Source organism: Girardinichthys multiradiatus, chromosome 19, assembly GCF_021462225.1.
Source record: "Girardinichthys multiradiatus isolate DD_20200921_A chromosome 19, DD_fGirMul_XY1, whole genome shotgun sequence".
Taxonomy (NCBI): domain Eukaryota; kingdom Metazoa; phylum Chordata; class Actinopteri; order Cyprinodontiformes; family Goodeidae; genus Girardinichthys; species Girardinichthys multiradiatus.
The window spans coordinates 32,135,552-32,149,714 of NC_061811.1; the positions used below are offsets into that span (position 1 = coordinate 32,135,552).

A 14,163-nucleotide genomic window follows, 5' to 3' on the forward strand; every position below is an offset into this window, starting at 1 on the left:
GCACATTTCTACTGACATCGCAGTTACCCGATAAAAGTCACAAGATTTATTTCACATGTTATTGCACAAGAGTCTGATGGCAGAGGGATAAAGGACGTGCGGAAGCACTGTGGGTGAAGTTAACTTTTTAATGGTTTTGTGGCACTAGTAGCATTTATTAACAGTAACCAGACAGGAAATGGGGAGAGAGAGAAGGGGGGAAGACATGCAGCAAAGGTCCCAAGGATGGGAATCAAACCTCGGACGGCTGCGTCGAGGACTAACAGCCTCTGCATACGGGGCGCAAGCTCTAACTCTACACCATGCGACTGGGTACAGTTCTGCAGAGAAAAATACCCTACAATTGAATCTTGCCTGTTGGTATAGATAAAAAAGTGAAACCCTTTACTGACTTTGCTCTAGGTTATTTTATCTGTAATTTAAAAGGTAGATCAATCTAAAGCTGACTAGGCCTAATGCAATCTAAGAAAGCCTGTTCTTCAGGGATATGATATTCAATACAATGTTGATTTACTGTGAAAACAAACTAGAATCTAACAAATTAAAAAAGTTACCTGGGACTGCAGTTATCTTTTAATTACGAATTTAATTATTGTAATAATAATTATGTTATTATTTTAGATTTAAAGAGACTCTTTCTGAGCCAAGAAGTCAACATTTAAACATGATGATGGTTGTTGGTCCAGTCACGGTGCACACTTTTATAAAAAAAATGCAACATGAGCTTTTGAGTCGCATTGATTCACCATTTGAGGAAATGTAACACATCCACATTTTGCATCAAAATGCTCCATCATATCTAGGTATAGTGTAGTTCTGATATGTTTAATGAACCTCTACATACCTGGGATAAGCTATAAAATGTTTTAAATATTTCACCTTGTTGGAAATTTTTATTTATTGGAACAAGTTTGAATAATCATTTCTGTGGGCTCATTTTCACAAATTTGAATTTTGCAACCACAATTTTTTTTCCCAGTAAAAGATAGGATGCATATGCCAACAAAAACCCACCTCATGTTCACTGTTAAGTACGAGTAGTACCTGTGATGCTGTGGACCTGTTTCTCTTCCAAACACTCTGGGAACTTTTTTAGAATGCACCGTAACGTAAATGTTTTGAAATACCAGAACATCTTAAATTGAAATCTGCTTGACTCTGTGGTTGAAGGGAAAAAGAGTCATCATTGGGTCTCTCAGCAGAATAATGGTATAAACATATGGCTAAACCAACAAAAAAAAGGTTCAAACACAAAATGAACCTATTTGCATCCATGTTATTTCTTCCCCCACTGAATAAATGCACTTAAATTAAAGGCTGTACTCAATTTTTTTCATGTTTGAAATGCTGCTGCAATAAAAAAAAGTTCATTTTAAGGCCTTTACACATCTTTACTAGGGACAACAAATTATGCCAACACTGTATACCAGAAGTGTGATATTACCCAGATTAGCTGAAAAGAATGCACTAAAAAAATAAATACACTCCTTAAACTCAACAGTATATAGGTTTTCATGAATCACATAAGGTTCTGCATGCAAAGCAGTAGAGCTGGTTTGACAAGAAAGATGAGACAGACGCTGCAGATGGTGAGATATTTTGTTTCTTATTTGCAGGCGTCCCACAGACCACAAAGGACGCTGCGACTGTTTCCTTATTTTAGCTCGATCGATAAATGGATAGAGCTGCTGAACTTGAGGCATGAGAGTGTTAAGTACAGATTTATGGAGTCACATGGATGAAGTCCGCAGCCGAGTGAGGGGTTAATCTTAAAATCCCCGAGAAAGTGTCTCTGTGAAAGTGTGTCACTGAGAGTAAATATGCACTGCTGCAGGGGCGGGACCTGTTTGCACCTGGAGAGCAGGCATGTTTGGACAGCAGAACCAGAGACAAAAAATGAACTCTGACAGTGATGGCGCTGTGACTGCTGGTGACATGATGGAACACCGTGTAACAGGCACTGCAACTTTGAGGATGCCTGCATGTAGGATAAGATATTATGTACAACTTCTTATCATCAAATCTGTTTTAAAGTTTTTATTTAATAGTAAGGAATTGGGTACTGCACAAACGTTTTTGGCCAGCGCTCCTTAAAAAAACCTAGGAACATTCTTGAGACCTTAAGACTCAGTCCTCTTTACTCTGATGCATCTAAATAAACCCCAACTACCTTCAGAAGTCACATTATTATTACACTAAGAGCACCTTGTGTGTAATTTAATCTCAGTATAAATCCAGCAGTTCTGTGAAGTCCTCAGAGGTTTGTTAGAGGACATTAGAGAACAACAGCATCATGATGGCCAAAGCAGGTCAGGGAGGAAGTTTTGACCACCTCACAGAGCACTGTCATCTGAAATTGGAGGAATAAAGGAGGCAAAACTACAAACCTTCCAAGATGTGGCCCTCAGACTAAATTGACAGGGTGGGGAAGGAGATTATTTATCAGAGAAGCAGCCAAAAGACCCATGATTACGCTGGAGGAGCTGCAGAGATCCAGAGCTCAGGTGTGCAAATGTTTTGTAAAGTGCATTACAAAATTGGCATTTTGTGAAAGATTGGCAAGAAGAAGCCCATTTTTGAAGGAAAGCTCTAAGATGTCCAACTACCTGATACCGTACAAGGGACAACCATGGAAGAAGGTGCTCTGTTCAAAACGTTTGGCTGACATTTCATAGTGGTCAGTTAACTCTGCACATCATCCTGAACGCACTATTCCCACTGCGAAAAATGGTGGTGGCACAACCATGCTGTGGGGATGTTTTTTTTGAGGTAGATGAATACTAAATACATCGCAATTCTAAAAAAATCCAATCCGGTTAGGAACAGCAGATGACTTGAGACTCAAGATTAGGTTCATCCTTCCAGATGGTCAATGACCCTAACCATACTGCGTGAGCTATGATGGAATGGTTTAGATCAAAGCATATTCACATGTTAAAATGGTCTAGTCAAAGTCCAGAGCTTGATCCATTTTCGAATCTGTGAAAAGACTTGAAAATTGATGTTCACAGACAGTGTCTTTCCAATTGGACAGAGCCTGAGCTATCATGCAAAGAAGAATGGTCAAAAGTCACTTTCTAGATGTTAAAATCTAGTAGAGACACACTCAAGAAGACTTGGTGTTCTATTGAATACATATGTTTCAGATTTTCTGTCTTCCAAAAATGCTGAAAACCATTTTCCATTTTCCTTCAACTTTATAACTGTTCCCTACTTTATGTTGCTATGTCAGGAATACCCCCCCTCCCCTCCCCCTCAAAAAATGAAAAATGTAAAAAAAAAAAGTTTAAGGGGTATGAATACTTCAGTAAGTTACTACATCTAATTCATAAGTCAATGTTATGAGGCTTTACAAGAAAAACATATTCCTTAAAAATGGGTCAAATACAGAGGCAGAGCTGTGAAGGAGTAGAAAAAAACTAATTTAAAAGGAAAAACTTTTTACAGACCTTCAGACAGCCTGCAGAACTATTGATGGAAACCACTACAAAAAAGTACAAGAAAATGTGGCTTCTTGGAAGCAAATGCAGAGATGAGAGGGGATCTACACTGGCTTTTGCACAACACTGTATTCCAAAACATTAATTTCATTTTTGCACAGCCTGTAATTTTGTAAAGTAGCAATAAACATGCTTTTTTACGCAAAACCCTGAACTAATCAACATGTTGTTGATAGGAAAAGACAAGTGTCTACAAACGATTTACAGAAAGAAAGAAAAGCCATCAACGTTCCAGACTGTTTTCCAGGAAAGAAATAATGAAAAGCCTGAGTAATCCTGGTGATAGATGACATGTCCACTATCGCACAGAGAAAGATCAGCACAGTCAAGAAGAGAATTCTTTCTTTCTTTCTAGGGAATAAAAAACATCTCAAAGATGCCAAATGTCTCCATCAGCAATAAGTGGTTCATTGTTGATGGGAATGCTCCCAAAGATCTCTGAAAACACCATGATTGGCCAAGTGAGGGAGGAGAAGAAGACCTGGCAAGAGTGTGAAGATGTGCATACATGGTTAACTCATGCCTCCTACAACACCCTGAATCACAAACAGCAAACTCTGTAGGATGTTAGTATTCAACATTTACAAAAAGGAACAAAGAGGGGCTGGGGTTTTAAGAGTGCTTGTTCAGCTGCTACATCTATAAAAGTCAGCCTGCCAGGATCTGCCTTGGTGGAATAGGGCCACTCAGGGTCTCATACAGCTCCTCTGGCAGCTGCACATCTGTTCTGAAACTACCTCTTCTCTCAAAATTCTTCATGACTTCAAATCTTAAGAGCCTCATATAAAAAGAAGTCTGAAAACAGAAAATCCTATAAGTCAAAAATAGAACTGCTTATTTGATACTTTTGACAAAATATCTATTGAACAATTGATATTGTATTTTATCACATTAATGATGAAGTCATGTAATGCAGTTATTCTTTTGGTAAATACAGTCCCATGAAAAGCATCCCCCCTTTACAGATGTCTTCTGTTTTTTTGTTTTTGTTTTTCCCTAATTAACTATTATGGATCATCAGATATTTTTTTTAAATAAGTCAAAGATAACCTGTGTAAACAGAATAATAAGGATCTCATTTATCAAAGGAAAAAAGCTATTCAAACCAACCTGGCCCTGTGTGAAAAAGTAATTCACATTATTTTGTAAAACTGTTTTAATGCAACCAAATTAGAGATTTTTCTTGTATGATAAGGTTATGCCACAGCATGTCAATCTGATCTAAGTCCAGACTTTGACTAGGCTACTCCAAAACCATCCTATTTGTTTTTTAACCAGCTGATAAGTTTTTGATTATTGTCCTGCTGCACAACCCTAGTCCACTCGAGTTTCAGATCCTGAACTGATGGCTGAAAATTCTTAAGGATTTTCTAATAGAGAGACAAATTTATGGTTTCATCAATAATTGGCAAATCATCCAGGCCCTGAAGCAGAAAAGCAGCCCACACCATCACACTACCACCACCATGTTTCACTGTGGTTACGATGTTCCTTTTCTAAAACTGTGTTAGTTTCACACCAGACACAAACCTTCCAAAAGGTTCGACTTCTGTCTCCCCAGTCCATGTTTTTTCTAAACATTTGGGATAGGTACAGGACTTGATACAGCTGGTTTTGGAGGTAAATACCAGAGATGTTCACAAGTAATTTTTCCCAAGCCCAAATCAAGTCTGAAGTCTTTAAGGGCAAGTCCAAGTCATGTCTCAAATTTTTCACCTCACGTCCAAGTCTTTTCTGTAGTCTGAAATAAGCATTTTCTTATTGTTATACCCTATTAATAGCCCACCATTGACAGAAATTCCTCTTACACCCTGCCACAGTAAAATATGTGCATACAGCGCATCTCCTATCATATGGCTACGGTCTCTAATTTGCATTCTTAATTGCTTTAACTCTTGATTACATTAGATAAGGATTATATATAAGACTCAAGTGTCAGACCACGAGTTTGAGTTAAATCTCAAGTATTTTGATTGTTAGTTGAGTCCAAGTTTAAAACTTAAGTCCCCGTCCTTGGCTAGTACCAATTAAAGAAGAAGAAGAAGAGGTCTCAGAAACATGTGCATCAAAAATGATACATATGCCATTATAGGGCTAATTTACTGCATATGGAGTTTCAACAAAACATAAACAGTTTCATGGCATAATTAAACAACTATTTGGAAATCGTTTTGAGAGAATGCCTCCTTAAAAAAACAACAGAATTCTCTTTTTGCAGGCATTTATTTGGTAGCTGAAAGACAAATACAAATTTGAAATTCTTGTAGATTATTAGGCATCCTTAAATGCTCCTTGAAGATGTTTAGAAAATCTTCTTTTTACTTTTTGTATTTTCTTTGTTATCTGCTAAAACATGTTTCTTCATCTTACCTGTCTGGGCTCTTTTGAGTTGCAGGGCTCCATCTTGACTTTTGACCCTGCTGTGAAGGCAGAAATGGCCAGGCACAGGTCCTGTTGCCGAATCAGTGGCTCCACTAGCTCCCATTTCTGCAAACCCAGAAAGCAGTGGAAAGTGTTGACACCCAGCATTGCCAGCTTTAGTTTTCAGAGAAACGTCTTTTTCTCACTTAGGCTTTTTTAAATTAAAACATTGCAAGTAACATTCAAGTTTGTATTTTAAATTCTAATAATAATTCAAATTTATTTTGTAGTGAAGACACTTGTTTTTATGAAATTAAAGCTGTCACACTGTATGTTGGTATATCTATACACATGTTATGTGCACCTAAATATGAGGAAATAAAGCGGATCAAGTCCTGTTACATATTTAAAGTATGTGTTTATATAGAGTATGAGTGTTTAAAGTGTACCTTTCTATTGCCGCAATATCACCGTGTAATTCTTTTCTCCATATTTAAGGATCAACCGATTATCTGAGGATGAAAGTTCAATGCTTTTATATGTTCTCAAGTGGTCAAATAATTCTTAGCTAACTTAATCAGAGAATAGGTTGGGTGGCCGTCAGCTGGAGCCACTCCAAGCATTCAGCATGCAAAGGTGAGTGATTGTTCATCAGCGCAAGCAGAGAAGCTGCATAGCGTAACATGAAACTGTTGTGACTTTTGAATGGCCTTTGTTTGTGTTCCACATCAGCGGAGCCTGTGTGTGGTATATATGTTATCTCAGTGTAAAAGTTCATTTCGCAGAATTTTGGACATGTCCAAAAGATGCATGGTAGCTGGGTTTAGCTGCTGATCAAACTGTGTATGCTACAGTGTCACATGTATAGGAACGCAACGCTAGGGCGTTACTCACTTAAAACTTTGTATCTTCTTACAGGATTTAAAAGCAAGGCAGATACCCTATAGTGTTACAGCACTGCCTTCACTGAGGTATGGATTTTTACTGCCTTTTACTGCCTTTAGCATTTTTTAGCATTGTTTTAAAAAGATTCTGTTTTGTTTAGAAAAAAAACTGTATTGTAAGGTTTAAGCAATAATTTCTATAACATCTTTAGCTCTTGAGTGAATGTGATTCACTTGATATTCAACACAGGAGTGAGAATGTTTTTAAAAATTTTCGCATATAGTTTTTGCTTTCATTGGAACAGGACACTTAGTACCTCTTTAAGATTGCAGATTCAAACTAATATTTTAAAACTATTTGTAATATGTAACCTTGAAATGGGATTTTAGATATGATGGTCGAGGTGGGACTTGTCCAGGGTGTACTCTGCATCTCACTCAATAACTGCTGGAGATACAGTAGGTACCAGCACATAGGTGAACCTGCATGTATAAGCAGGTATAGACAATGGATGGACGGATGGACGTACGGTCAAGGTGAATGGCTTGAATGATAGCGGACCTCTTCAACGTGAGGATATCTGCTGGTTGCTTTAAGATGGTTTCGCACTGTAAAATGTTTTTGTAGATAAAATCTTTTATTGTGAAAGAATTGTGAGAACACTCCTTGGTCTAAAGCTTTAGTTTGCGATCTGTGGTTGTTTAGGATGATGGGATCATGGATGGCCGATGTAGTGGACCCACACCCAAAGCTGACCAATGACAAATATTGAAAAGTGTCAGGAATGTACTAGAAAACTTAGGCAGGGCTGCTGCTGCTTCAAGTTTACCACTGTACCCCATCCATGAGTGTATCCACAGCGGCTTCTGTCCCTCGTTTGAACTGAAATGAACTAAACTGAATTGAAATGAATATGGTGTAGCAGTGACGTTACTCTCTTCCTTTTACCGAAAATGAGCTTATCTACAGTAGTTGCATTTCTCTCAGTTGAATAAAGCTGAATTGAAATGAACTGTATCTGCCATATTTTGGAAATGGCTACACAGCTCTGCTACTCCTACCTTATTAATGTCCTCTTTGTTTGCACAGTGGTTTTCTTTCTGTCAGTGGAAATAACCTAAATCAAACTGTACAGTCGGCACTGAACTGAACTAAATTGAATGCAATTGAACTGACTGGATTAAAGTGAATTAAATTGAATGAAACTGAACAAAACTGAACTAAATCACTTTGATTAAACTGAATTAAATTGAACTGAGTTAAATTAAACTTTAAATTAAACTTTGACATGTTTTTAAAATAGGTAAAGATGACTAATGAGACCTTAAAGAGCACATAATCGTACATTAATTAACTGAATTTTATGTAATTTATGATTTTGATATTTTTGATACATTTTTTAAAATGATTTACAAATACACAGCTAATAGTTTACCTCTTTGTGTCTGATAATTATAGGTGTTAGTTTATTCAATGAGAAAATAATTTAAATGAGATCAAGGTTTTCATAAAAAACAGGATAAAATATACCCAACCAAAATATATATTTTTATTTATCTGAAAACAACTCCAAACTGGAAGCATCAAATGCATTCGTTGAGATTAGTAATACAAGAGAACCTAAAATGAAATTTAAAAAACATTTTCTTTAATATTGCTGGATCCATATGTTTCATTTTAAAGTTACAGCTAAGAATAAGATTACACAGTATTTGTTCAAAACATGAACTTTTATCTACAGCCTCCTGACCTGTGACTGCAGCCTATTGGTTCCGGCGCCCCTGCACTCTGCCAGGCCGATGCTGTCCCTCCCAAGGGCCTCCAGACACAAACCGCCTTGTTTCAGGACACTGGACACCGCTTCCTGCTCAGGGACCCTGAAGAAATCAGGGACGGAGTGGAGGGAGGTTGGTGAAACGATCTTATTACAAACAATAAAGAGCAAATTGACTGGAGTGATGAGTAGCTGTATCAAGTAATTGCATCTCTCCACAAGTACTGTGGCTTATTACAGCAAGCTCTTCTAGACATATATAGTTATGCTGTCAGAGCCACATTGTTTGGAGCACATACAGCTGAAGAGGTCAGAAAAACAAGCTTTTGAGATCTTGATATAAATCAAGGCAAAGGTCCCCATCTGAAATCTGATTTTCAACGTGGAGGGTTGCTACCCTCTGTAAAGTAAAAAGAAAATACATTTTCTTTTTACTTTATTTTTTATATACTGGACAGCAAAAATAAAGGCTTTTGATTCCACAATTATTTTTATGCCAAGGGGAATCAAGATCACCTGCTTCTGAATTTTATTTCTCCAAACATTGCTTCTGAAAAAAATAAATAAATGAAGGTTCAAATGTAAATCTATGTGGCTCATTCCATCTCTTTGGATTACAACAAGAGTCTGAAAAAAACTTTGAAAGTTTTTCTTATGGTGTGGATTTTTCACCTTTTGTAACATTACAACCATACAGGGCTGCACGGTGGCGCAGTTGGTAGCACTGTTGCCTTGCAGCAAGAAGGTCCTGGGTTCAATTCCTGGCCAGGGTTCTTTCTGCATGGAGTTTGCATGTTCCCCCTGTGCATGTGTGGGTTCTCACTGGGTACTCTGGCTTCCTCCCACAGTCCAAAGACATGCCTGTTAGGTTAATTGGTCACCCTAAATTGCCCTTAGGTGTATGAATGAGTGTGCATGGTTGTTTCTGTGTTGCCCTGCGATGGACTGGCGACCTGTCCAGGGTGTACCCCGCCTCTCGCCCATAGACTGCTGGAGATAGGCACCAGCTCCCCCGCGACCCACTATGGAATAAGCGGTAGAAAATGACTGACTGACTGACAACCATACAGCTCAATGTTTTTTGGGGGGAGGGGGTTGATGTGATAGACCAACGCAAAGTAGAGCATAATCATAAGCATAAGTGGAAGTAAAATAGTGCATGGTTTTCAATTTTTCTTAACACACACACACACAAAAAAATAAATAAAATCTGCCGACAATTTGTATTCAGCTCCCCTTCATATGATTTCCAAAATAAAATCTAGTGCAAACAATCACCTTCTGAAATCTGTTTAGTTCACTTGTACGTAACTTTATCTCAGGTGAAACATAGCTGCTCTGTGAAGGACAAAGAGTTTTTCTTTTGAATTAATGAATAGCAGGGCCTGCTTTTGTTCAGCAGGGAAGATGATAGGAAGATTAATGAAGCTAAATGATGGCAATACTGGACGAAAACTTGTTGCAAAATACGCAAGACTGCAGATTTAATTACCTTTTAGCAGGACAACAACACTAAACATTAACTGGAACTACAATATCATGGTTTAGGTCACAGCATACAAGTGTGTTAATTGGGTCTAGTCAAAGTAGAGACCTACATATATACAGGTAGGGATTTGGCAAGACTTCAAAAATGGTGTTCACAGACGCCCTCCATTCAATTTCACTGAGTCTAAGCTAGAACACTTTCATTTTCTACTCAAGGTTTATCGTTTAGAGACCTGAATAAAAATGCCAGCCACACTTTTCAGATTAAAAAATAAAAAATAAAATAAAATAAATTGATTGTTTGTGGTTGTGATGTGACAAAATGTGAATGTTTGCAAGGAGCTGTTAATGTTGAACCATAAATGAAAAATGGAAGATGCTGAAACCATTTAAATTCATATGCAGGTAATATTGTTCATCGAGCTCAACATAAATATGATTTAGAATATGTTTTTTGACATTACAGAGATTTTTAAACCAAAAGCCTTGGGAAGTAACTTCACATCTTAATAAATAATGAAATAATAAAACATGGAAGCCCCTCTTGCTCTTTTGCTTGTGCTTCCATGTGTTTTATTCACAGCTCAGGCTACCAACCTTTTTGCCCTACAAAAGCAAATCCAGACTACACAAAATCTTTCCTTTACTAAATCGTCCCACCTCAGCTCAGGGTAGACGTTCTCCATGTACCATCGGAAAGGTTTGCAATTCAGTTTCCGACGCAGTGTCAGACGATCTGCAATGCTGCAAGAAGCAAAAAAAAAAACAAAGCAGAGAGAGCAAACAATGGGATCATCATGGACAATGGTAGAAAACAAAAATTCTTCCCAGTTGCCATAATTGCTGAATTTGCTCCTAACATTATCGAACGTTTACACTTAAATATGCTGAAACAGGTTTTCTTCAGACTATGTCTGTTAAAAGCATTCATAATATATAGAAACACCAGAGGTGAAGAAGACAACCAGCTCTTGACATTTACCATGCACGTATATTCATAAACAGTAAATAATTGCCCATTATGCATTACATTTAGGCCAGCCCTTTGAAAAGCATGACGGTAAGCATTTTTAAAAGTGTAGCTTGCATGACTACAATGGGTCTGACTTGTATGAGACATTACCAGCCCTCTTTCTGGGCTGCTGTCTTCATGCTGTCTCATAATAAACACATTGAAGGGGTATAATTCTAAGAGACCAACCTGCCAAAAGCCTTGCCCTGAGCAGACGGCCGTGCAGAGTAGTAGTATTGTTTATACTCATCCATCCACACCTCAGCAGCCCGTCGGGTGTTCCTGCGTCGACACAGACAGAACACCTGCTCAGATGCTGTGATTACAGTGTTGCTGTGATTCCTGCAGTCAGCTCTAATGACTTTGTTGCACGGAGGAGCCTCCAGACATAAAACCTGCTCTGCACTCCATCAGAGAGAAGATCATGCTTTAAGACTTTAGATTTCATGGTATTTTAGCAACTTGAAAAAAAACTAGTTAGTTAAAACAAAACTAGAAATGCAATGATCACAATTTTGTGGCTGATATCTGGTTTTGAGTGGTCATAAATGGTCTATGTTAGATCCCTACGTTAACCCTGAGGAGTGAAAAACTAAAAATCATCCAAGTAGACCTGATCACTTTGCAGCTTTGTCAAACGTTTATACTCAAATATACAGTAAATAACAGTCCATTTTCAGAAAGAAAACTGTCCTCTACTCCATCAAACTTTGAGAATGTAGACTCTTAGTTTATTTTAGCCACTTAAAATGAGATGATTTAATGACAACAAATCTGCTTTAAGAATAGAAGTATACCTAGTTTAAAACTTTAAGATTAAAGGACATAAAAATAAAATTTAGAAATATCTTTTTTAGCATTACAAAAAGATCTCTGTGTGTATACTCAAGATATTATAGATCCTTACAGTATTTCTTGGCTGGCAACATTCCCAAGTAAAACTTTTTCCATAACACAGAGATAAATAGCTCAAAAGGATAAAAAAGAGCAATTTTGCTGTACTTTATGTAGCCTTTTCTGTTATCTGTTTATTGCACTCTCTAGCAGATGGAATAAATGTCTCATCGTGTCTTGGATTACCTAGTGTAATTTCCAAAAGCTTTCTGCATCTTTGTCCTTCCTTTGGCTTCATTTAGTGGTTATGTACAGTACTGTGCAAAGGTTTGAGGCAGGTGTGAAAAAAAGTGGTAAACAAAGAATGCTTTCAGAAATATAAATGATGACTGTTTATTTTTATCAATTTACAAAATGCTAAGTGAGCGAACCCAAACATACAGCCAAAGTCATTAAGAACTATCTTCAGTGTAAAGAAGAACAAGAATTACTGGAAGTGATGGTATGGCCCCCACAGAACCCTGATCCCAACATCATGGAGTGTGTCTGGGATTACATGAAGAGACAGAAGGATGTGAGAAAGCCTTCATCCACAGAAGATCTGTGGTTAGTTCTCTAAGATGTTTGAAACAACCTACCTGCCTAGTACCTTCAAAACTGTGTGCAAGTGGACCTAGAAGAATTGATGCTGTTTTGAAGGCAAAAGATGGTCACACCAAATATTGATTTGATTTAGATTTCTCTTTTGTTCATTCACTGCATTTTGTTGACTGATGAAAATAAATGAATAACACTTCCATTTTTGAAGCATTCTTTGTTTACAGCCTTTTTTTTAACACTTGCCGAAAACATTTGCACAGTACTGTATGATGCTTTAAGTAATCAGAAAAGGATTGCATTTTTGATTCTCCAACCGGCCAGCCACCTGTCAGTGCCAGTCAGGATGAAAATTGTCCGATTCCGGTCAGCAGCTGATTTCTCTGTGCATTTCTACACAGAACTACATTGTACAAAACTACATTAGCACTCAAACTCAAATTAAACCACTTCTTAGACAAAAATCTGGTCAAAATATTCTCATCTTACTTTGCTACATTTTAGTTAGTTATCCTATTATAGACCAACCAAATTACCAAACCTAATTTTATTCTCATCTCTTTGCTTGTTTTCTTCAAAGATTAAATGCTTTTCTATCTTTGATTTAATTCCTAGAGCAACAAATTCAAAGTGAGGAATAAACAGTTAAATTGCTCAGAGTTTTTACAGCTCATCTATCATTAAATTCTCAGTAGAATGTGTCAGAAGTGTGAATATGTGTCAGCTGACACATATTCACATCCAACTCCTTTTGACACATAGTTTTTTTGGAGGGGAACACAGAATTAAGCGTGTTGGCAGTTCTTAAATTACGAGGCAAGTAAACAACCAACCCAACTCACTTGATGTAGGTAAGAGCGTTGCCCTCTGGGAAGTCGTACGGGTGCCGTTTCCTGAACACATGACCCACGCGGCTGCAGGGAAGGATCTCCAGACTTCCCCCACACATCCAGACTCGGAAAGAAAGCTCTGCAAGAGGACAGGCACAGAGGATGCAGCAAAGGTTGCAGACATGCCGCTGAAGGGTGTTCTGCATTCGGTGAGCTTATTTATCGTACTGAACAACTTAGGCTAATGTGCATCATCATGAAATCACTCTGGCTGAATTCCCCAGCACCATTTTATGGATGGCAGATGTAAACCAAATGCAAAACACTGAAATTTATGGCAACTGATATTTCAGTTCAAAGGAAAGAACAGTTTTAAAATTTAAGCCAGGAGTGTGGGCATTATTTTTTTAGCATTAAAAGCATGCCCACTTAGGCATTTTGCATTGTGGCATTAAAAACCCATCAGAAATCTGACTTTTCTGCAGATATTACACTGAGCTGGAATAATCTGTTATGCTTAAAATGATAATCCTGCAATTGTTAAAACAAGTCCAAATCAACAGTTCAAGAAGCACCTCCCATTAAAATGACAATGTTTAGCAGGGATTTATTATATATTTTAGCACAGGACAACGTATGCCAAATGACATCATGATGGTCAATGTATCAAAAGAATGAATAACTGTTATAAATTATTATAACTGCAGTAAACAATTTATTGTATTGTTATATTATTTTCACTTTAAGTTATTATACTGTGAGAATCTCATAGCAACCCATACCTTGACCCGATTTGCTCTGCTGTGAATAAGAATGCATTTATTTCTACATCTGATTTAAAGACATTTGTATTGGGCTGCAGAAGAGTGTTAAATCATCAGA

General features: G+C 37.5%; 1 protein-coding gene across 1 annotated transcript in view; it reads right to left on the bottom strand.

Annotated features, from left to right (window-relative positions):
• galnt16 (UDP-N-acetyl-alpha-D-galactosamine:polypeptide N-acetylgalactosaminyltransferase 16) overlaps positions 1-14,163 on the bottom strand; it is a 63,993-nt gene that overhangs the window by 3,876 nt on the left and 45,954 nt on the right. The window contains exons 10-14 of the mRNA XM_047345129.1: positions 13,294-13,420; positions 11,210-11,302; positions 10,669-10,752; positions 8,497-8,623; positions 5,871-5,987 (exon numbers count right to left, since the gene is read on the bottom strand). Coding sequence (XP_047201085.1) covers positions 5,871-5,987; positions 8,497-8,623; positions 10,669-10,752; positions 11,210-11,302; positions 13,294-13,420 — 548 coding nt within the window. The remainder of the gene's footprint in view (positions 1-5,870; positions 5,988-8,496; positions 8,624-10,668; positions 10,753-11,209; positions 11,303-13,293; positions 13,421-14,163) is intronic.